The sequence below is a fragment of the Mytilus galloprovincialis genome, chromosome 12, assembly GCF_965363235.1.
Source record: "Mytilus galloprovincialis chromosome 12, xbMytGall1.hap1.1, whole genome shotgun sequence".
Lineage (NCBI taxonomy): Eukaryota > Metazoa > Mollusca > Bivalvia > Mytilida > Mytilidae > Mytilus > Mytilus galloprovincialis.
In genome coordinates, this window is record NC_134849.1 from 76,646,200 (window position 1) to 76,670,936 (window position 24,737).

Here is a 24,737-nt window from a genome sequence, read left to right on the forward strand (position 1 = left end):
TGAAACCTGGATTTTTTTCTTAGTGATATTGTACCATTATGATACATTATTTTGTTCAGGGAGGAGTACCCAATCATTTAATGAAAAAAAATCGAATATCGCCCGTCCCGTTTTTTCAGGTGAAAAGCTCAAAATTCCGATTTTTGACGATTTTTAGGGAAAATTGTATTTGAATTCTTCTGAAATAATAATGTATGCGAGTGACTATAAAAAAATAAAACTGAATAAAACATGTATAAATAATTGTGGTCCATTCATTAATAATAAATTTTAATTAAAAAAATCATATAAAAGTTCCTAAAAACAAGATTTTTCAATTTTTGGGTAAAAAAAACCCGTTGCCATGGTAACAAAAAGCCAAAAATATCCCTTTTCCGGGTCCACCGTTTTTGTAAAAAACTGTGAACATAACGATTTAACTATTTGCATTATAATGATCTAATAAAATTGATATGTCACCGAACTCGTTTTTACGGCAATGGGCGTTATGCGTTCATCTTGTCATTTCTGTAAAACAAAAAAAATCTTTTTTGTTTGTTGATCTGCAAAGAAGAAAGTCATCTTTAAAGCATCTTTTAACAAAGAATCTTTTTGTCTTGTAACTTTTTGAGATTGACCATAATCAATGAGAGAAAACAGTGATTATTTTAGGGATGACATCAAAAGATCAATGTACATAAAAAAACTTAATTCAAATAGTTTAGGGGTGGGGGGATAAAAGTTGCTGCAAGTTTTGTTAATTTGACATGGATTTTACATATATCCATATTGGTCAATCAATTTTTCCCAAATTAAGTTTAGAGGGGGAAAGGGGGTGTCAGCGAACAAACTATGTGAATTAATTTTTTTTATCCTGCATTGAACTTTTGATGTCGTCCCTTAACTTTTATGCCCACCTATCAGTCGGCAGGAGGGGTGTTTAGCTTTGGTCATACTTGTGTATTAATGCATGTAGAAAATTTACAAGACACTGGTTTTGAAGGAAACACTTATATTCGTTCAGTGCTTCAAACTGTAATATTTTGAATCTAAGAAAGCATTCAAATTGCCATTAAAAGTAATTAAAATTGCTTTATTGCCCATGTCTGGTAAATTGTTTGTATGCAGCAAATGGACGAAAAGACATCCGTTTTGACTAGGAAAATCATTTACAGAAGCCATGTCTATTCCATTCATTTAAATCTAGACACATCTACAAATGTTATTCAAATATGATCAAATATGTATGACTTAGCATGGAAAGCATTACAGGAGAAAGATAGATTACTGGTATGATTTGTCCAATTGTTACACATGATGTTCAGATTTGGGGTCTTTGACCAAACAAACAAACTACATGCTCCTATACAGGATAAAAGACGAAACAGACAATAACTGGCCTAGGAATACAAATGACAGTCGTATATGTATTGTTCATATTCAAAATAAGAAATGTAGTTATGTAGACCCGTAATATGAAAATCTTCCACATCATTTCAATAAATTAAAATCACTTCAATGAAGTTCCCAGGAGTAACGACACTGTAGTTGAGGAGTCCCCACCGTCAATTTGTGATTAGATGTTCGCAAATGCTGTTTTACCGTCGACGCGTAGGGGAGCCAGTAAAACGGAAATTTGCAACCGTCAAATCAAAATTGATTGTGGCTACTCTTCAACCACAGTAATGTAAAATAAAACGTTAGAGCTTGGAATAAATGGGGAATGTGTCCACGGGACACTGATGATGCCCCCTTTTGTATAAACATAAAACATTATAAAGCATTACGTATAAATTTTATAACATTTGGTCGAAGCAACTAAAGGTAGAGAACAGAAACGAAAAATTCAGAAACGACCTCAAAAAAATACTCAGGCCGAGCGTCGTCACTACTTCATTATGATCTAATATATACAGTGAAAGACTGAAAACTAACAATTTCCAAGATTTTATAGTGCATACGTGCATGTGTAAAGACACATGTTACCATCCTTGTTTTTGGATAAAATTGATTCAAATTTGACTGATATACATAGACGTTTGTTTGATAAGAAGTTGTATAATGTCTGGTGGCAAATAGATCAGGCATGTGCAGGACGACACAATACAATAGTTGTGTCTAATGCATCCATAAAAAAAATACTATAAGAAACATTCCGTCAGTTGTAAAAGTGATTGATAAAATAACACATATTTCGAATGATGTAAACGTGTGGGTTGTGTGCGTATTTTGGGACAAATCTGCTAACTGTACATTTGAAAAGACCAAGTTCAACATTCTGTCATTCGTAAAAATTATGCAATAAAAATATCTGAGAATATATATATGCATCCTCTGTAAGTAAAACACATGGCGCATTATGTAAGTTCCAACCATTTTAAACGAAATTGACTAAAAGTGTCACAAAAATGTGACGTTTTTCACTCAATCCTGCGTTTCTATAAATTGTATTTATACTTTATAAAAATCGGAAACGGCGTGCATCAGACTTACAAATTCAATGAAAGAGACAGCGTTCTTGGAGCAGAATAAACATCACTTCTATCTTGTGAAAGGAGATCGATTTCTATTGAAATGAGCTTCCCATACATTTTTTTTAAGGTTTTACGTCGGGAGACAAGAGAAAGGGGACGAGAGAAAGGAGAAATGTATCCCCTGTCCGACCCCTCATAAATCTAGAACTGTAAAAGTGACGACATCAAAATTCAAATTTATTCTGTGTTTTTGTGGTAAAATGCATTGTGCATAAGTTTTATATCAGTTTGTTGATGCTAACTAAAGTTAGAGAACGGAAACCAATTTTATAAAAACAGACGTACACTATGGTACGTACGTTCGGATGGACGTACAAACAGACAAGGATTAAACTTAATACCCCCTTTACTACGGCGGGGGCATCAAAATGTACAATTATGAAATAAAATAGAATTCCGCGAAACTTCATGAATGGTTTTTGCACAAAGACGTTATGGCAAAACGTGACGTCATATAAATGAAAACTAACAAACTGAAGGTCATAACGTTACTTGTACGATTCAAATTTTGATAAAATTACATCAAAACGGCGATTTTGAGGTAGGTGTTGTTTTATTTTTGATAATATTGTAGTTATCGAACATTGGTCAATCAAAGCAATTCAAAATGGCGGGTCCCTCCTTTTTTCAATTATTTGAATTCGAGTTATCTCCCTGTGTACGCAAACCTTACCTTAAGTTTGAAGTTGGATTCATAACAAACTGCACATATATATATTATAGTTAATTGCTATTAATTAGTATTGCAATATGCATTGTGTTTAAATGCAATATCAGTATTTAGTTCTATTTTAATCTTTAATCAATCCTAATTCTATCTTACTTTGGGATATAGTTTTTCATATGTGACGTAATTTTTCTGCTGTTTCAGAAATTTCATATGTTCAAATTTTTAATGCCTTTTCACCATAGTATGTGACGTAATTTTTAATGCCTTTTCACCATCGTATGTGACGTCATTTTCATAATTTACTGCGTTGTGGCCTGGACTGAGTCGGGTGTGTCTATTCTGTGTTGGTCATTCATTATGTATTCGTGTTTGTTTTATGTAATGAGTTAATACTTCAGTTTCATTATGTATATCTGTTATATTCATTTGATAAAATTTACTGTTTGCAATAGCATTAATCCTTCTAAATAATTAGGATGTTCTTATCCCAAGCATACAAACTTAGCCGTATTTGACACAACCTTTTTCAACTTTTGATCTTCAGTGCTGTACAACTTTGTACTTTTTTTCGCTTTCGATCTTTTATATCTGGGCGTCACTGGTGAGTCTTGTGTGGACGAGGCGCGTTTTTGGCGTATTAAATTTTAAACCTGATGCTTTTTGTTATTCATTAATCATGTGTTTCTTTGTCTAATACGTTTTCCTATTTATTTGTATTGTAGTCCTGTAATATTATGTTGTCATTTCTATGTTATATTTAACATTGCCATTAAAGTGCGAGGTTTGGCATGCCACAAAACCAGGTTCAACCCACCATTTTTTCCTTTAAAAATGTCCTGTACCAAGTCAGGAATATGGCCATTGTTATATTATAGTTCGTTTCTGTGTGTGTTACAATTTAACGTTGCGTCGTTTGTTTTCTCTTATTTTTGAGTGTAAATTGACATTGCGATAAGACGTGTCACGGTACTTGTCTATCCCAAATTCATATATTTGGTTTTGATGTTATATTTGTTATTCTTGTGGGATTTTGTCTGATGCTTGGTCCGTTTCTGTGTGTGTAAGTTACATTGTAGTGTTGTGTCGTTGTTCTCCTCTTATATTTATGCGTTTCCGTCAGTTTTACTTTGTTACCCCGATTTTGTTTTTTGTCCATGGATTTATGAGTTTGAACAGCGGTATACTACTGTTGCCTTTATTTAGAGCAAATATGAGAAGGAGTAAAATTGTTTATCAGATTAAGATCTATCTGCCCTGAAATTTTCAGATGAATGGGACAACCCGTTGTTGGGTTGCTGCCCCTGAATTGGTAATTTTAAGGAAATTTTGCCGTTTTTGTTATTACATGTATCTTCAATATTTTTATAGATAGAGATAAACTGTGAACAGCAATAATGTACAGCAAAGTAAGACCTATAATTAAGTCAACATGACCAAGATGGTCAATTGACCCCCTAAGGAGTTATTGTCCTTTATAGCCAATTTTTAACAATTTTCATAAAATTTGTAAATTTTTGTCGAGCCTTCGACTTTAGTCGAAAAAGCGAGACTAAGCGATCCTACATTCCGTCGTCGTCGGCGGCGTCCACAAATATTCACTCTGTGGTTAAAGTTTTTGAAATTTTAATAACTTTCTTAAACTATACTGAATTTCTACCAGACTTGGACAGAATCTTGTTTATGATCATAAGAAAGTATCCAGAAGTAAATTTTGTAAAAATAAAATTCCATTTTTTCCGTATTTTACTTATAAATGGACTTTGTTTTTCTGCGAGAAACATTATATTCACTCTGTGGTTAAAGTTTTAAAAATTTTAATAACTTTCATAAACTATCCTTGATTTGTACCAAACTTGGACAGAAGCTTGTTTATGATCATTAGATAGTATCAAGAAGAATATTTTGTAAAAATAAATTTCCACTTTTCCGTATTTTACTTATAAATGGACTTAGTTTTTCTGAGAGGAAACATTACATTCACTCTGTGGTTAAAGTTTTTAAAATTTTAATAACTTTCATAAACTATCCTTGATTTGTACCAAACTTGGACAGAAGCTTGTTTATAATCATAAGATAGTATCAAGAAGAAAATTTTGTAAAAATAAATTTCCACTTTTCCGTATTTTACTTATAAATGGACTTAGTTTTTCTTCCAGTTAACATTACTTACAGTCTGCAGTTAAAGTTTATACAACATTTATTAGATTCATAAACTATCCTGGATTTTTTACCAAACTTGGAAGCTTCTTTCAATCAAAAGACAGTATCGAGAGGGAAATTTTTATTGATGTTTTTCCTCATTTTGTTGAGTCTGCGATTAACAGCAAAAGTAGGCGAGACACTGGGTTCCGCGGAACCCTTACGAAATTTTTACTTACATTTTCCACTGAAACTACAGAGCCAAGTTCATTATAGATAGAGATAATTGTGAGCAGCAAAAATGTTTAGTAAAGTAAGATGTACAAACACATCACCATCACCAAAACACAATTTTGTCATGAATCCATCTGCTTCCTTTGTTTAATATTCACATAGACCAAGGTGAGCGACACACCCAGCAGGCACTCAACGTTGATTCAACGTTGAAACAAGGTTGTTTCTCAACGTTGAAACAATGTCAAATTTATGTTTGATTTTGAAAATTTGAATTAACGTTGTCATTTCAACGTTGAAGTTTCAACATCCATTCAACGTTGATTCAATGTTGAATAGTAGTTGAAAGTATAACAATGAAATTTATTATAAAGCTACAAACACCACATTTTTTACCTGCTTTCCAAATTTTTGCTGTTGTTAGATGGTAAACAGGCAGTGTGGGTGTACATGTTTTTTTTAATGTTTTTCCCTCTCACCAATACACATATGAACAAAATAGATAAGTTAAATGGAAGACATCTAAATACATACATAAACTGTTACTTTCAACAACATTTGGTGCTTGTACAAAGTCAAAAATCTAGACCATAAATGTCATATCTTAAAATCCTGTTGGCAGAATGAATGAATTTGCATAGTTTGCATAAAAACTAAGACATGCACTTTATTCCCTGACACCACAGAAAGGAAAGAAGATGTTGAATAGTTCTAAACAATTCTCACAAGTTCAAAGCAGTTTTTGTTAAACGACCAACCAATGTTAAACCCTTCTTGAAAGTAGTATATATATCTAGGAGGAGTGAAGACATTATTAGATCCAATGTGTGTTCAGGATGATCGCAATATTTACGAAAATAAGAAGATGCTGCATGACTGCTAACCAGACAACTATCCACAAAAAACAAAGGTCCTTGATTATATATACATATGTTATATAAATGTATATATTATCCTCATAAACCATTACATTAATACTTATTTACTCAGGAACAATAATATCAAAAATAGTAATACAATGATATTTCTTTTGATACAAGATTTATTTTATAATTTCATTTGTTATATTTGTCTCTTTTTGTCCTTATTGCATGTCATCATTCTTCAACCACCTCGGGATCTTTCAGCAGTAAATTTTAAGCAGGAGAGGTCTTTATCAGATATTTAATTCCAAGTGACATCTTTTTACTCTTGCAGTATATTTAAACTCTGGAAAAAATCAGATTATATATATATAATAAATATAAATTGTATGTCATGAAAATATATTTTAAATTTGAGCCACTTTCAATTTGTTTCTAGAAGCATTGAAAATAAATAAAAGTTAAAAACCATAATGACGAAGCACATATTGTAATAAGATAATCATTAATAAAAATATATGCATTAATGTTTACTATTAGTAGTTTTTTGTTAATGAAGAAGCTTCAATCTGAGTTTTGTACATGTAAGACTGCGGGTTTCACTATGTTATTGATAACAATGAAAACACTTTACCTAAGTAAGACGTTTTTTTATTGATGACTGCACAATTCCATTAACATAAAATAAAGAACTTTACTAGAATAGCTTAGATATAAAGACAAACATAATATGGTATGTAAGGTAAACAAAATTAGAATAAACAAAAGATTAATCTTTGAACACAAATGGTATATAGCTATACAGACAAAAAACCTACCTTTGATGATTTTAAAGACTGGAATTCCCAAAACTTAATTTTAATTTTGCTCCACTTGATGCCTTTTAGCCATTGATCTGTTTGACAAGCTTCTGTAAAATAAATAATACATGTTCATGATATCAGATAATAGACTGCTATAACATTCAAAACCAGGTTACGTACACATTAATGTAAACATGTATTTCTCATATTACACAGAGTTAGAGATCACCTGAAGATCAGTAAAGGCTCAGACTGACTTGTTTCTGTAAAATAAAAAACAATAAAAGTATCAGTTTTCCATGATCGTTCAAATTCAATACTTTGTTGTCCAGTTGAAATTCATTGTTTAATATGATCGTCAAAAAGTATGTGGTTTACCAAGCCTTAAAGTTAAACTAAAAGAATCGCATATATATAGTATAAAGTAAACATGTTGGGAAATTTACCTGAGCAAAATAATGTAAACACTTGCTTATCCCCCCTTTTTCTTATACTGTTATATGAATCTTTAAGCATAATAATTGTAACAATCTTTACCTAAACTTTGAAATGAAACTAAATATGCTTTCCACATTAAATGCTCTTAGAAATAGTATAATTGGAGGAAATTATATATGATGGCCCTTCCATGTGTTCTGATCTGTTTTCTGGAATACAATGTTGACGTTATAATTTTCTCTAATTGTGTAATATGATACCAATTCAGAGTTTCTATACACAATTCATAAATATAACAAACCGTGATAGTCACATGCAAATATCTACATACCATAAATATACGTGATAAACGGGAAGTTTCTCTTTCGACTTCGTCCTTTGTCTGTTTGTTGTTCTTTTTCAAATACAGGAAAGGTGCGTGTTTGAATAATGCGCATGGGCAATCTAACTTCCTGTTCAAATCCCGCGAAAATATGAATGACAGAAATCGCAAAAATTGTTGATAATCAACTATTTTAAATTTCTTTACCATGTTATCTTTATCATGTTTATGTTCAATTAAAGTTATGTGAAATGAAATTGATAAATTATATTTCTTATTCCCTAGAAATTTAGTATCAAACGACTCACCTCCCCCTTTTCTCATACCGTCACGGTGACGCAAAACTCAACTTGAAATAGTGACCAATAGTTAGTATTATACTGTTTTGTGAAACCCAAAACTCTTTTTCATTCTTTTCTTTATAAATATATACTTCTACAGTTATGCATATATTGCCTTCTGATAATGATTTTTTTTATATAGGCCTACTATGAGTAAATAAGTTAACGTTGATTCAATGTTGAATCAACGTTCCAATTACAACGTTGAAATGATCAACGTTAATTCAACGTTGAATGTTGATTTATTCCTCAACGTTGAAAATACGTTGATCAAAGTTTCGATAAATTAATTTCAGAGAAAGATCGATAACTAGTTTTCTATGTTGTGTCTTACGAAGGGATAGAAACGGAGAGGCAGACAGTTCGTTCCAATAGGAACGCCGGTAATTTAGATAATGTTTAGTTTACCTTCTTCGCGTTTGGCCTATGCTCTGGTTTAGTCCTCATTATAATCCATATCTTCTTTGAAGTTATGGTTTCAATTGATGTTTTTTAAACTTGAAAACATTTATTATATTCTTAGTATGTGAAGAGGAGGTTTAAATATAAGGAAATTAAGATGTTACCTCTTTGTTAGGAAGAACTTTAGTGAAATACTTTAATGGTACAAAAAATCAGAAGATCTAGTTTTCAGTGTTTAGAGGGGAGATAACATTTTGTCACTACAATGCCCACTGAATAAGCTCTAAACACCCATACCAAAACAGTTTTCGATCTGCAAGCATTATACACGAAGTTATTTATGAGTGTTTTTATTTTCTACCCATCTGTTATCGGTTTGTTATATGTCATTTACGTAAACGAAAACGAAACGAAAACATACTCGAATTGTAAGTAATCGTTTTACACGAATTACCCAAGCATCAGCACAATTTCTTCAGGCGTTACATCGAACAAAGAAAGAATAAATCAGATTTTATGAATTTACAGGCATTATATGAAATAAACAAAGAAGATATCAGATCAATTAAATGGAAATGGATTTATATTTATTAAGTTGATGAACAAAATGTTTTTTTTTTAAATACACGTATATGCTTAAATACAAAGTCTGTAGAAAACAACTTATCTGCAAATTAAGTACATATTGAATAGTTTACACAAAACAAAAACAGCAAACACGCGAACAAAATTATATGTATAAGCATTGGTTCAATCTATAAGAGACTCCTCGCATCAATGTCCAATAACATTCAATGATATTATCATTTATCAATTTTAAATTGTGTTTATATCATGTGAATCGTTTTGTGTTAATAACAACAAAAGAATGATATAACTCACCGCATCATATTGCATGTAAATGCGAAATAATATTTTGGTCAAAGCAGTTTATCCTCTCGTTAGCCTTTCATATTCGTATAAGTAAATGTCATCTGGATATATGATGACAACCCACAAAATCGATTGGATATTTAGTAATTTTTGTACATTAGGATTGATTGTTTTTCATAAATAAAATTAAAGGAATATAACACAAAGAAATTCAAAAGTAAAATCACAAAAATACCGAACTCCAAGGAAATTTCAAGACGGAAAGTCCTTAATCAAATGGCAAAATTCAAAAGCTCAAACATATCAAATACAAATTTCTGACAGAGTACAGGAATTTTATAAATTAGCAGAGGAATGGACAGTCTAAAATAATAAATAAAATAAAAACATACGACCAAAGAAGAAATGTTTCAATTGGACTCTGGAAGATTTAAAACATTGAAGAAACAATTTTCAGACGAGGGAGTCGGGCTACTAATTTTTCTTCTGTTTTTAGTGGTCATTCTTTTTTCATTGACCTTCAAATATATAAATATATGTTTTAATTACTTCTTTTGTTGTAATTTAGAAAGTTTTTTTCTATCTTCAGGTGTAATGTCTGTTTTTTGTATTTGTTTTGCGAGATCTTTATATTCATCGAATGCGTTTAAAGCTTTGAGGAATTGATGATAATGGTCTTCTCCTCCATCCAAAAGTGTTTCCATTAGTTTCCTTATTTCAATTTTAGCTATTTCCTCTTCTTTCAACCTTTTAATAATATTCAGGCGATCTACTATCCATTCAAACGAACAAACTTTATAGAATGCGTCAGGCCACTCTGATAAACCTACAAGTAAAACCAATTTTATTTATCAAACTTCAATTCAGTACCGTATCAATCACATAAAAGAGGGACGACATATATCAGAGGAACATTCATGGCAGCAGAAAATCACTGTTTATATTCAAATAATGCAAAGATAAGAATGCACAGCAAATTAGATTTTTAAATATGAAAAAACAATAAATATTTGTTGGACAGATAATGACGTTACCACAGCTTGAATATCAAGACAGAAATAACTGTTTTTATAAGAAGAAGATGTCGCCATATACAGTATTTACATGATATATAATTTAGTGAGCCTTATTGGTATATACGATGCTTCAAAAAATGAAAACAACACGTGAAATAATTCCTTGCAATCGAAGCTCTTTTCTGGATTTAACTTCACCAGGAAAGCTCGAAGCCTAATATTGTAGCCGAGAATGTATAAGTACTGAAACAATTTAAAAGCTTTATCCTCAATAATCTTAATCTAAAATTGTTTGGATTTCTAACTATTTTGACCTGAGCGTCATTGGCGAGTCTTAAGTAGACGAAACGCGCGTCTGGTGTACATAATTATAAGCCTCGTAGCTATGATTGCGATTATGACAAAACGTACCTAAAAAAATAGTCAAATCAATCTAAGGCAAACTTTGCTCGAGGGCGTATACCTTAGTTTCTTAATAGTTTCAAAATTTATAAACTAATTTTTAAAAAGATTTGTTATAAATCTTGTCAGTTCCGCAGTACTGGTACTGACTACTGACTACTGATAGTCCATCGCCAACCTTTACAGTTGCAGTGTATATAATAACAAAAAAACCAACAACATGTAAATTGTTTAGTAATTTAATATGGAAAAAGTTGTTAAGTATTTATAATGGATTACCCTATTGTAGATACAATTACTAAATATCGAAATGATAGAGTTATGTGAACTTTTTTTGCAGACACAAAATTGATAGTATTAATCATATCACTGGACAGGAGTAACACAACAGGTGATGTTGGAGAAGAATTTGTCATTTTTTCATCACTTTACGTGTATACTTACCGTATAACGGTAAAACAATGGTAAAGACAATCAGCAATGCTACGGTAAAGTAAATACAGTTTAATTTATGAGTTCTACCTGAAAAGAACATTTTTGTTTAAGGTTTACAGTAAACGATATGAAGATAAGAAAATATGAAATGATTGCAAATGAGAAAATTCTCCCCCCTAGACCACATGACGTAGATGTTAACAACTATAGGTCACCATACGGTCTTAACAAATGAGACAAACCAATATCACAATGCATGCTGGAAAGTCCAGAATAGACAGATGTAAAATTATTCAAACCAGAAAATCAGGTATGAACAGTATAATACTCGCAAAATGAATATAATACTATGTCTTGTAAATTTTGTTTTTCCCACCGACCAACTATGCTTTGTTATGAAAAAAAATCTGTAAACTAACAAATTTTAAATATAATATACTTCCGGGTAACCTAGTACTCCCTTGTTGATGGGTTAGGCCGACTTTGGGATACAAAAAAAATAATCAGCAAAACCAAAATAAAACCTCATTAGACTGCCGATCGTACAAGCACTTTTTTCAAAAGATGTCGCTTGATGATTTTTTTCTGGTCTTGTTATGGAAGTTATAGGTATCCTTTAATTGAATTCACAATGATGATGCATGTGTAGCATTGGCCACTTACATACAGCCAGTCTAGCCTATTTCCGAGTTCATACATACTGAAGTGTTGTTGGTACATTGATTTGTCATCTCTGTTGGTCTTTTCCTTTGAAAACCATGGCGTTGTCAGTTTATTCTAAAATTATAAGTTTGAATGTCCTTTCGATATCTGTTGTTTTTTATTTGTTATAAGTTTTTACGTTTTGTATTTATTAAAATATGATAGTTATGTTGTTGTTTTTCGTATAATTTTATTCAACATTGGTATCTTCTTTTTTTTGGAGGCTTACATATGATACTTTGTATACAAATGCAAACATACCTTCGTTATAATCAGTTCTTACGTCTTTAAATCTGTTTTCTAATAGAGAGGACAAGTTTTTTGGTTGTGACCTGTTTGAGAATATAAAGAAAAATATCAATCAGACAATAACCAATGTAAAAGGATACACAAATGATGACCATTTAAAAAGTGTAAATAGCTTCAGATAATACAGACACACATGAACATAACTCGCTTGTTCTTTATGTTACGGATATATGATCATTCCCATATAGACGTATAACTGTGATAGCTTTTTAAAATGAAAATAAAGTCTTGCAGTCTTAGGAGCCAACACAGTGGGGAAATATATTAAAAATCTCTTTACAAATTACGGGAAATCTGTTGATTTCTTAACTTGACAACCATTAGTTCGAAGAGTTCAGTGTTTAACATTATATCTTGACACGTAACGAACTCGGAAGCCTTAATAGATAATAGCTAGTAAGATTGTGAAGAGTGAAGCATAAGAAACCGTGAAGGATTTATGATCAGTTAAAGATAAACCATATATTAAGCTGTTACGTCATCATGTTTATTATCAGAGAAAAGTTCGACAACTTACATTTTTTGTACAAGTTATAGGCTCCAGAAATATCGTAAATAGGCTTCGGGACCTTTTGTTTTCACCATTAAACTCTTTGCATATCAAAGTTTATACGACATCTTTCCTTGTTTCGGCTTGAAAGTACGTACAGCAAGAAATTATTAACCGTATTTTAAAATTAGGAGCCACATTACACAATGGGTAACTCTTTATAGATTAACACAACTGAACATGGTGTTAATAGTGTAACAAAATATTTCAAGTTGAAACAAAAATGTGTCCAAAGTACACGGATGCCCCACTCGCACTATTTTCCATGTTCAATGGACCGTGAAAATGGGTAAAAAATATAATAAGCCATTAAATATAGAAAGATCATATCATAGGGAACATTTGTACTAAGTTTTAAGTTGATTGGACTTTAACTTCATCAAAAACTACCTTGACCAAAAACTTTAACCTGAAACTCGCACTTTCATTTTCTATGTTCAGTGGACCGTGAAATAGGGGTCAAAAGTTTAATTTGTCTTTAAAATTAGAAAGATCATATCATACCGAACATATGTACTAAGTTTCAAGTTGATTGGACTTCAGCTTCATCAAAAACTACCTTGACCAAAAACTTAAACCTGAAGCGGGACAGACGGACGAACGAACGGACAGACGGACGGACGAACGGACGCACAGACCAGAAAACATAATGCCCCTCTACTATCGTAGGTGGGGCATAAAATAATATCACGTTCTGAAAGATGTTAACAAAACCGAACACGAGCATGTTTATAAAAACTACGTAGAAACAAAAAAATATTTTCAGGTATTTCTATTTTAAAACTTGTTTATGGTCTGAATTATCTTAGCTAATTGTTTTCATTATAATTGAAAGCATTGCTGTCATTTATGTGCGCAACAGTAGCATATAACATGTATGAACTCATAACAGATAATATAATTAAAATGTTGTATTCTAGCCTGACACACTTTTCGTCTACAAAAGACTAGAAAAGTAAAAAAAAAAGGCCAAATAAGTACAACGTTGAATAGCTTTTGCCAAATACAGCTAAGGTAAACTTTTCCTGAGGTAGAAAAGTGTTACTGCTGTTGATTGATGGATAGAAAAACAAATCCAGAATGCAATCTTATACAACATGAACAAAAGGAGACACATTAACTGTAAGAAGAAAAAAATCGAAAACAAAAACAGACATCAAAATGCATAGACACGAAATATTGGTTAACAACTGCCGTATTCCTGACCAGTTACAGGACATTTTACGAAAAACTTGTAGATTCAACCTTGTTGTATGGCTAGCCTAACCACCAGCTTATACATCTTGTATGGTTTTGATACGAAATAACGCTAAAAATAACAGCACTGCGTAACAGGTAAACAGTATAAACAATTACATAAACAAGTACAGAGAAACGCATTAATAAATAATATAATACAAACATCACATGACAGTACATTACATCCTTTAAACAGCAGCATACATCTTTCATAAAATTCTTTCAATAAAACGGAAGTCGTAATTAATTACAAAACTGAAGGCAAGATGTGTTTCACAGTTGCAAAGTTTTAAAACTTACGGTCTGACGATAATTTCTGGACATGACTTATTCCGAACAGCAGTACCAATATAAGGACACGGGTTAGCTGTAATGACAAAGATAGCATGAAATTAATTAAAGTACACATCCTGTAAGAAAAAATATTGTTTATCAGTTGGTTATTAAAAGTTTAGTACAATTTGCAGGCACATTCATATATACCGTCCAACAAGTGAAATCTACTAAGAATAAATATTGTTTATCAGTTGGTTATTATGAGTTCAGTACAATTCATATAAACCGCCCAACAAGTGAAGTCTACTAAGATTAAGCAAATATTTCGTTAATAGAAAGTTGAAAGATGTTATATTTAAATGTGGTGAGAACAAAATGGGTGTCGGTAATAAAGGTTATAATATTATTTTTCACAAGACGAATATTAGCTTTTCCTTTGTTTTCTGCTATAATTGATTTATGAGTTTGACTGTCCCTTTGGTATCTTTCGTCCCTCTTTTATCATTTGTATTAGGGGTTTGCTTTTCATTTTAATACCCAACTGCTCCATAGTATTGCTAGTTGCAGATGAATAAGTGCATAAAAATAAGTAAACTATACTGAAAATGTAAATAAACTCATCATAGATACCAGGACTAAATTTTGTATATACGCCAGACGTGCGTTTCATCTACATTTTGTACAAAAGACTCATCAGTGACGCTCGAATCCAAAAAAGTTAAGAAGGCCAAATAAAATGATCATCCTCGGTTTGTTCTTGGGCTTAACCTAATTATTTACTGGTTGTTTTTCAAAAATGAAATCAAAACCGACACAGCAGTAGTATTAATTGGAATGTACAAAGTCAGGAATTTGACAGTTGTTTGCCATTCGTTTGATGTGTTTGAGCTTTTGATTTTAAATTTGATAAGGGACTTTGTTTTTTTAATTTTCCTGTGAGTTCGGTATTTTTTTTTTTACTTTTTAAATAAAATTTTCACTTTAACCTTCATTATCAAGTGGAATTTACAACATCAGGAATATGATTGTTGTTTTCATTCGTTTGATGGGTTTGATCTTTTAATTTTTCAATTTGGTACACAGCTACTAAAGAGGTGTATTGTATTTGAAGATTTAAGGACGTCCATCGGTAGTTTTACTGTCGCAAATTTAGTTTACCTGGCGACGCGGAGCGGAGACAGGAAAACGGGTATTTCCGACAGTAAAACTACGGATGGACGTCCGCAAAGCTTCAAATACAATACAGTTATCTCTATTAGAATGCAAAACAACTTCATAATTAAATTTCAATCATTATTTCAGTGTAAAATCGTCATTAAAGAAAATTCCGCGAAAAGATGTTGTCTTCATTGGTCCTTACACTAGGTGACGTCATAGGTATGCTTCCGGCGTCAGAAATAAACACCGGGCGTTTTCTGGCTTCTGTGCCGCTTCAGAATGTAATAAAATTTGATAAAAAAAGATTTTTAAGCGCAACAAGTGAGTTTTTTGTTTATTATTGTAGAAATAACATGTCAATACATTCCGCAATTCATAATGTCGGCTCCCTTAGTAACAGACAAGGAGATAGAAAATTTTACGCCTGCTGTCAACCAATCAGAACAATTGTTACAAAATAATTGCATTAGAATTTTGCATAGGTTCTATTTCTGTACTAAAAATTTGTAGTACTGGAAATCTACTTATTCAGTACTATTTTGTTACTCTAAAATTATTGTAATACTTAGGTACCTGTATTTAACAGTACTTAATTTGTACTTGAAATTTAGGTACTACAGATTTTTGGTTACTACCGTTACATTTTCAGCATTTTGAAAGTTTTTCTATTTCAAATCTCTTAAAGTTATGATTTTCAAAAATGGAATATCGTATTATTTCTGACCCAAAATATTTAGAACAAATCAAGTTCTGCCAAAAATACAACTCCTAAATATTACAATAGTTTTAAAGTTAAGAAATAGTATTAAATATTAAAAGTAAATTTCCATTACTGCATTTTTTTAGTACAGAAATAGTACCTATGCAAAAGTAGCTTTGTAAGGGACTTTCCGTATTGTAGTCCTATCATGTAATGTTGTCATGTTAATGTTATAGTTAAAATTGCCATAAAAGCGGGAGGTTTGACATGTCACAAAACCAGGTTCGAACCAACTATTTTGTTTTATTAAAATGTCTTGTATCAAGTCAGGAAAATGGCCAATGTTATATTATAGTTCGTTTCTGTGTGTGTTATATTTCAATGTTGTGTTTCTGTTGTGTCGTAGTTCTCCTCCTATATTTGATGTGTTTCCCTCAGGTTTAGTTTGTAATCCAGCGGTATTCTACTGTTGCCTTTTTAAAAATTTATTTTACTTTTACATCATAAGTGTGAAGTAAATTGTTCACATTTACCTTCATTACCACAAATGAGTTTGTGACATGAACAGTCTTCCTCTGAGGGTGTACAATAGCAGTTGTGTTTAGGCGTTGTAACAAATTTGTACCCTTGTGAAGGGTCGCATTCACATGTTGTATCATTTATCATACTTCCTTCACGATGGACGATTTGACCTTCTTCATTACAAAATGACTTTTGATACACACACTTATTGTTACCATCAGTTGAAAATGGGAAAGGCTGATATCGTTTGTAACTGCATCTTGCTTTGTTGAAGTATGGTTCGAATATAAGTTTGCTGCCTATAATTGATATAAAAGAAATTAGAAGAGGAATATTTTGTAATGTAAAGCACCCTACAAAAACTGGACAGATATACATCAGACTCCGGCTTACCAGCCAAGTAAATATCTTCTACGCTAGTACTTTACTTATCTGTCTATATGAGTATTGGATGAGTACAGACTTTTGATTTAAATACCTACTGTCTTGTTACCTTTCCGGAGCACTTATTCCTGATGGGGTTTGTGTTACTACGTTTTTAGTTTTCTATTTTGTGTTTTGCGTACTATTATTAGTGTGTTTGAATTTTTGATTTTAGCCATGTCAATGTCAGTTTATTTTCGATTCATGAGTTTGAATATTCCTGTAGTATCCTTTGTCCTTTTTTGTTGACTGCTACAGTTTGAAAGGTTTTAGGTATTACATTTTTTAAATGCCGTTCCCCGCGACATTGCATGCGCCTGTCTTAAGTAAAACAAATCGTCATTTGTAACTATACATTAACTATTAATGAGGAATGTGTTTGATACTGGTACTGACTTCTTTGAAATGTATGATATTGTACATATATTGGTAATATGGTAATTGGATTAAGGTTTATTTAGTAATAACAAATGAAAGATGCCATGTTATCTTTTCCAGAGCAGAGTTTTGTTTTATATAAAAGTCCATTACGATAGGAGAGACTGTATCATGGCGCAATCGACCTATAAATAGTAACAACAGTATTACCCGTGCTACTATAATCCAGTCCATCACAGGTCTCTCGATACGAATTCTCTGGTGATTGCAACAAACACACATAGCTCTGACCACAATAAAACTGTCGTGCTCTGAGACGCCAATGCCCTGGCGCTGGACATTTTAATTCGTATTCTAACGTCACTGCAATGACCTGAAATATTATATGAGTTTAGTGATACCTGGCAGATAAAAGAGGTCTAATATATCAAAACGGGATTAAGTCGAAAAACTAACAATACCATGGCAAAAAAAAAGAACAAACAAGTGAAACTGCGAGCGATTGCTCACTGATGATACCCCCGCCGCAAGTGGATAATATTAATAGTGTAAAAATATGCAAGTGTTTGGTAAACAGGAAGTTGTCGAGTGATGAATCTGAAAACGCATCACACGGTATAGCTGACTTATAAAAATCCTGAAACCAAATTTCAGAAATCCTTGTATTGTAGTTCCTGAGAAAAATGTGACGAAAATTTTTAACTTGGTTATCATGTGTAAAATCATACAAGTGTTCGGTAAACAGGAAGTAGTCGAGTGATGAATCTGAAAACGCATCACACGGTATAGCTGACTTATATAAATCCTGAAACCAAATTTCAGAAATCCTTGTATTGTAGTTCCTGAGAAAAATGCGACGAAAATTTTCAACTTGGCTATCATGTGTAAAATCATACAAGTGTTCGGTAAACAGGAAGTTGTCGAGTGATGAATCTGAAAACGCATCACACGGTATAGCTGACTTATATAAATCCTGAAACCAAATTTCAGAAATCCTTGTATTGTAGTTCCTGAGAAAAATGTGACGAAAATTTTCAACTTGGCTATCATGTGTAAAATCAGACAAGTGTTCGGTAAACAGGAAGTTGTCAAGTGATGAATCTGAAAACGCATCACACGGTGTGGCTGACATATATAAATGTTGATACCAAATTACAGAAAGGGTGGATGTGTAGTTCCTGAGAAAAATGTGACGAAAGTTTCATGGGACGGACTGACTGACCGACTGACGGACGGACTGATGGACGGACTGATGGACGGACGGACTGACAGACAGAGGTAAAACAGTATACCCCCCCTTTTTTAAAGCGAGGGTATAACAACAGTTCAGAAAGTACTACATATAAAATCAAAAAGAAAGCACGAACCCCGTCCAAACAATGGGTGATTTCAGTTGCTCTGGAACGTACACCAGATCCAGTGTCAAACTTTGCATCCGTCATGTTGGACATGTAAGAGCATGCCCGGAGATGAGTCTAGTTTTAAAGGTCTCATACTAGTTATATAGGACGGGATTGTGGTTATGCAATTTGAAACACATCCGTCGTCATCTGTATAAATGATGATTAAATTGATAATGGTAGCGTTTCTCTTTAAAAATAAACACACCTCACCTACTTTTATTTAATCGCAGAAGCAACACATGATTAAAACTCTTAGCGACTTATGATTGTAAAATTTAGATGAATAATGTATCGCCCAGCAAATCAAATCTAATGTATTAATTGCCTTTTGTTTTATACTAAAAGATTCACACTTCGCTAACAACAAATAATTGTATTTTACCGCGGTTCGTATAGTAAAGCGTGAAAATATTGTATTATCGTTACATTTTCATAAATATTCATGAGACATGACAAAATTGACGAATAAGGAAGTCGAATTTTGTGGAACGATATATTGGTATTTTCAAGCACTTCACTTTCTAGTCGTCGTTAAACATATTAAACTTTTTTTTAAAATTGTTAGTGGCAATTACAGTTGTTTTCTGATTTTCTTTTTATAAATGTATTCGCTAATTAAAGGTGTGGTAAAAATAAGCGTTTGAAATTCACGATGCACGTAAAATTAGATAAGTTTAACTCGTTGAACGAGGCACCTGTCTTGCACGACTGAACGTCAAATAGAAAAGAAAAAATACCCACGTTGAACGTGAAACAAAAACGACAATCAGGTTGCACGAAAATAACATTGCCAGCCTCTTAAATCAATGGCAACCGTACTACATCTTCTTTTTTAGTATAAAATAAAAATAAAAGTATAAAGTCTTTAGCTGATTAATCTTGATAAAAGATCGCAAAATCCAGTTCTATGAGGACAAAAAACTCGGACTCGACACCATAGAGGTCTTTACATACATAACAAAACCCGGAGAAAAGTACTTATGCCAAAGAACAGAAAAATGGTTATTAGTATTTAAAAAATAAACTTAAATGTACTTACTTGAAGAAACCATGGCAAGAATACAGTTTTCATTACACTTAGGTTCTAGATTCACTACAATCTGCCAAAAAAGAAAATCGAAAAATGTTATTGCACGTATTGATGTATTTCTCCATGTGCTAAATTACATCGGTGTTCTTGTTTTGCTTTTATTTTACTAAAATATGTCCTTGTTATTCTATAATTCATATTAAGTTTAAATTAATTTTCTTCTCATGCATTGCACATATATACCAACATCACAGTTACCGAGTCGGACGCAAATCAAAATAGCAAACATTAATAATTTCTGCAACAGATTACAAAATGGATGTTATTCTTTGACGATTATACTTAATTATACGATTAACACTATTAAAACGAATCTAAAAAAAGACACATGCAGACGTATATCAAGTTTAAAGTCCACATTTTTCTAAACATTGCGGAGGATATTAGGCAAAACTCTAACGATATCAAAGTTTTTATCATTTTGATTCATTATTATTGATTTTTAAACCTGAACAATTTATCGTCTGTTTATAAGTTAGCATGTTTAAAGAAACAATTAAAGTTATGAATTAGTTCTAACAACAACTTAAATAACAAGGATGTACATATTTGAAAGCAGTTAAAATAATATGTGGTTTGTAGACGAAATTAATACCTCTCAAATATTAAATAAAGAATTATCTTTGTATTAATGCACAGCCTTGAATAACACTTCTGTTTAGTGTTTTATTTGCTGTTTTTTCATCTCTTATTTTTGTCGATAATAACTAAATGATTATATTCAGCATAAAACACTATATCGGCAAGGCCCGTGGCCTTTTTACTTTTCAAGTTTCTGTTTCAAAGCTAAGAATTACAAAGTATAACCATAATAAGCCTTTTAGTGTAGCTGTTTATCTTCTGCTACGTCTGCATGTGTGAAAAATATATATTAATGTTCTTTCAATAATATGTCAACAGTATTACACTGTAACAACTATTCTTTTATCGAAAATAGTATGACAACACACATCTGGAACTGTGACAATAAAGAAGGATCACGTTAAAATACACATCTGCTTTAATTAAATGTCCTTTGTAAGAGGTATATATTTAGAAAACACACACATTTAGTTTGTACTAGATAACACTCAGCAATATTACTGAGAAAATTGTCAACACTGTTGATCAGTGGAAAAGATCAAGAACTGATCTATTAATGATAATTATTTCTATATATTTGTTCATTGACATAACTGACATATAGCAATACACTTAACACTTACACTTTTCCTTAACAGATACAGTCAATTCTTGAGTGCTTGATTTTAATATTAGTTGCACAAAAATTGAATAAAATAAAATAGCAACTATTTTACGTGATCAAATGGTTAGAATATCAACACTTACTCTTCCAATCAGTACGAAATAGTTTTCTTCAAAGCATAAACACGTATGCTCATCGGTGTGTGTTTGTCAACAATTTCCATGTGTATCTAAACCAGTTCACGCCAGGTAAACACACCTTTAAAAAACAAATATTGAGTAAATTATCGTTCCTTGCCTTCAAGTCCATTCAGAATATCAAAAATTTCATCGCATAACTGGCAAAACATTCTACTATTCATTAAATGTCCTTTAATATCACACTACTACAAGCCTTGTTATCTCATTATCTTTCATGTAATGATAATTGAAACCCATTGTATATAAACCTTTGTATTTTATTTGAACCGTAGTTATTAAATGATAGAATAGACTATTTAGATAACGACGGGGCTATACAGATAGTTCAATGACTGTTTAGAGTTGTTAGAATACATTGATATTGATATCGAATGTCAATTTCGTTTTCAAATTATCTAGAGAATATTCTTTATTTCTGTAAGCGTTTTAAAATTTACGAATATGTATCTAATTCAAAAACTTAACAAAGATAATATGCCTATCAATGTGTATGCCATATGCGCTTTTAAATCTGCACCAGCTTCATCGATAGCGCTCGAATCAAAACAGTATGAAATGCAAATACGGAATTGAAGCGCATGACAACAACACAATAACACGGACAAGTTGTGCTTAATACCACCAACACAATTCATGATTCGGGATAGAAAGCCAGTGTTTTGAATGATTCAATATTTTATTTTGTCATGACAAGGTATTGCTGTTTTTCTGTAAGTTATTGGTGCTTCTTAAGAATATTAGTTCATTTACAGAAACTTTACAGAATCTGGTATGGTTTCCAAGAAGAGATCAGGGTATAGCAGCGATGAACTTCCCCAAAACCATTACTTGTGCAGAACAGGAATACGTGCTCAGAACCAATATTAGTTTTGCACAGACATTGCTGTACCCCTGTTTACCTATAATGTCTGTTTTGATCATCCATCGTTGTACATGTAATGAAATTTGATGCGACTGTCATACAAGTGAGAGGTTTAGCGCTATAAAACCTGTAACATGTGAAGAATATGACAGTTGGTGTCCATTGGTTGTGTGTTTTATCATTTGATTAGGGACTTTTTGAATTTTCCTCAGAGTTCAGTAATTTTGTGATTTTACATCCTAATAGTCTCTGTTCAGATTTAAGGTCGGTACATGTCCTAAGTTATTGGAATTAAGAAATAAATGTTTTGGAAAACAAGGGCCCAAAAATGACCAGTGTAAAACAATTCAAACAGGAAAACTAACGATCTAATCTTTAAAATGACAACCAACGAGAAACATGTATGGACAACATCAACAAACGACAATCACATGTCAGATTTGAAAATCAAAGCATAATTTTCTGAGATCAGACACGCGAATCAATGAATGTCTTTGTCGATAGATGTTTTTGTGTACTGTTAAATTGTTCCTTTTAAAGTTGTTACACGATGATGACTTCTGTACCCATATTTTGACTTTATTATTTATTATATCTGTTTAGTTCACGCATCATTGTAAATATAACGGAATTTGACAAGACTGTCAACAAAGTGAGAGGTTTAGCGCTATAAAACCAGGTTTAATCCACCATTTTCTACATTTGAAAATGCCTTTACCAAGTCAGGAATATTACAGTTATTTTCCATTCGTTTTTTATGTGTTTTGTCATTTTGCCATGTGACTATGGACTTTCTGATTGGATATTCCTCTGAGTTCAGTATTTTTGTAATTTTACTTTTTACACAATTTCAAACAAAGGAATATCTTAAGAAATGTTTATACAGAAAAGAGCCAACGGGTTTGTCGAGAATGCGATGTAGACCGTTTTTATCAGAACTAGAAAAGGGAAGTTTTCAGAACACTCATTTGGAACAAAGAAAATGTTAAATATGCGACAGTGGTGAACTACAGATGTGCTCCACGTCACAACTACATCCGTGACGGACTTCTTTGCAAACTTTGAGCACTACATGCCTGTGATTTTGCAAAAATCCGTAGTAATAATATCTAGGTTTAAACTGTCGTAGATGTCTCTTCTCGAGTAGAATTCTGTTAATTACAACGAATTTCTAAAGAAATTGATTATTTAAAAAAAAGAACTGTATTTCCTGCATTTAACATATATGGGCTCATTAGTGTATAAAGGCATACACACGTAGACACAGGGAGTAAAAAGGAAATTTATCAGTGCACATATAACCCACCTATGACAAAGAATAACAATGTTCATCTTTTGAAGGAAATGCATCTGATTTTAAGAAATGTACATCGTTTAATATATGACACAGGTTAAAAAAAGGCTGTCAGAGTAAAATTGAGAATGGAAATGAGGAAAGTGTCAAAGAGACAACAACTTGACCATCAATCATAAATCAGCCGAGTACCACTAATGACTCTCCAACACAGCGATCGAACCCACACTCGAAGACAGGCTTCAGCTGGCCCTAATCAAAAATGTTATCTATTTGCGCATTTATGTATATATAGTGTCACTATGTTTTTGGGATATACAATGCAAGTATCCATGCAGCCTAGTCAACCATGTGTTTTTGTTATATGTATTTATATTTGTATCGATCTGATGCATTAAGCCTTTTTCAACTGATTTTATTTACTTTGTTCTTATGTTTTACTGTGACATAACTGTCAGATGATAAGGGGTAGCGGTTGGGCACCAGCTATTATAATTAACCCCACCACCTTATGTATGTGCATGTCCCAAGTCTGGAGCCTGTACTTCAGTGGTTGTCGTTTGTTGCTGTGTTACAGATTATTTTGTATATATATTAGGTCGTTAGTTTTCTCGTTTCATTAGTTTGACATCTGTCATTTGGGTTTTTATATAGAAGAGGGACGAAAGATACCAAAGCGACAGTCAAACTCATAAATCTAAAATAAACTGACAGCGCCATGGCTAAAAATTAAAAAGACAAACAATAGTACACATGACACAACATAGAAAACTAAAGAATAAACAACACGAACCCCACCAAAAACTAGGGGCGATCTCAGAAAGGGTAAGAAGATCCTGCTCCACATGTGACACCCGTCGTGTTTCTTATGTGGGTTTTTATATAGTTGACTACGTGGTATTGGCTTTGCCCATTATTGAAGGCCGTAAGGTAACCTACAGTTGTTACTTTCTGTATCATTTCGTCTTTTGTGAAGAGTTGTCTCATTGGCAAT

General features: G+C 32.2%; 1 protein-coding gene and 1 long non-coding RNA gene across 2 annotated transcripts; both read right to left on the bottom strand.

The window, feature by feature from the left end:
• Positions 1-6,554: 6,554 nt before the first annotated feature.
• LOC143053818 (uncharacterized) lies at positions 6,555-8,100 on the bottom strand. The gene is made up of 3 exons (XR_012971463.1): positions 7,992-8,100; positions 7,238-7,329; positions 6,555-6,765 (listed from the first exon to the last, which is right to left on the bottom strand). It is a non-coding gene; the product is annotated as an uncharacterized LOC143053818 (long non-coding RNA).
• A 1,187-nt stretch (positions 8,101-9,287) lies between these two features.
• LOC143053819 (uncharacterized) lies at positions 9,288-21,750 on the bottom strand. The gene is made up of 8 exons (XM_076226611.1): positions 21,531-21,750; positions 20,151-20,211; positions 17,919-18,081; positions 16,919-17,206; positions 14,552-14,618; positions 12,415-12,485; positions 11,461-11,538; positions 9,288-10,424 (listed from the first exon to the last, which is right to left on the bottom strand). The coding sequence occupies exons 2-8, from the start codon at positions 20,181-20,183 to the stop codon at positions 10,144-10,146; spliced, it is 981 nt and encodes a 326-aa protein (XP_076082726.1). The 5' UTR covers positions 20,184-20,211; positions 21,531-21,750; the 3' UTR covers positions 9,288-10,143.
• Positions 21,751-24,737: the final 2,987 nt, after the last annotated feature.

Coding starts and splice junctions, on each gene's coding strand:
- LOC143053819 (XM_076226611.1), bottom strand. CDS start 20,183: ATGAAAACTGTATTCTTGCCATGGTTTCTTCAA. Junction 12,486..14,551: donor CCAGAAATTATCGTCAGACC/GTAAGTTTTAAA, acceptor ATTCTCAAACAG/GTCACAACCAAAAAACTTGT. Junction 10,425..11,460: donor CATTGTTTTACCGTTATACG/GTAAGTATACAC, acceptor TTTTACTTGTAG/GTTTATCAGAGTGGCCTGAC.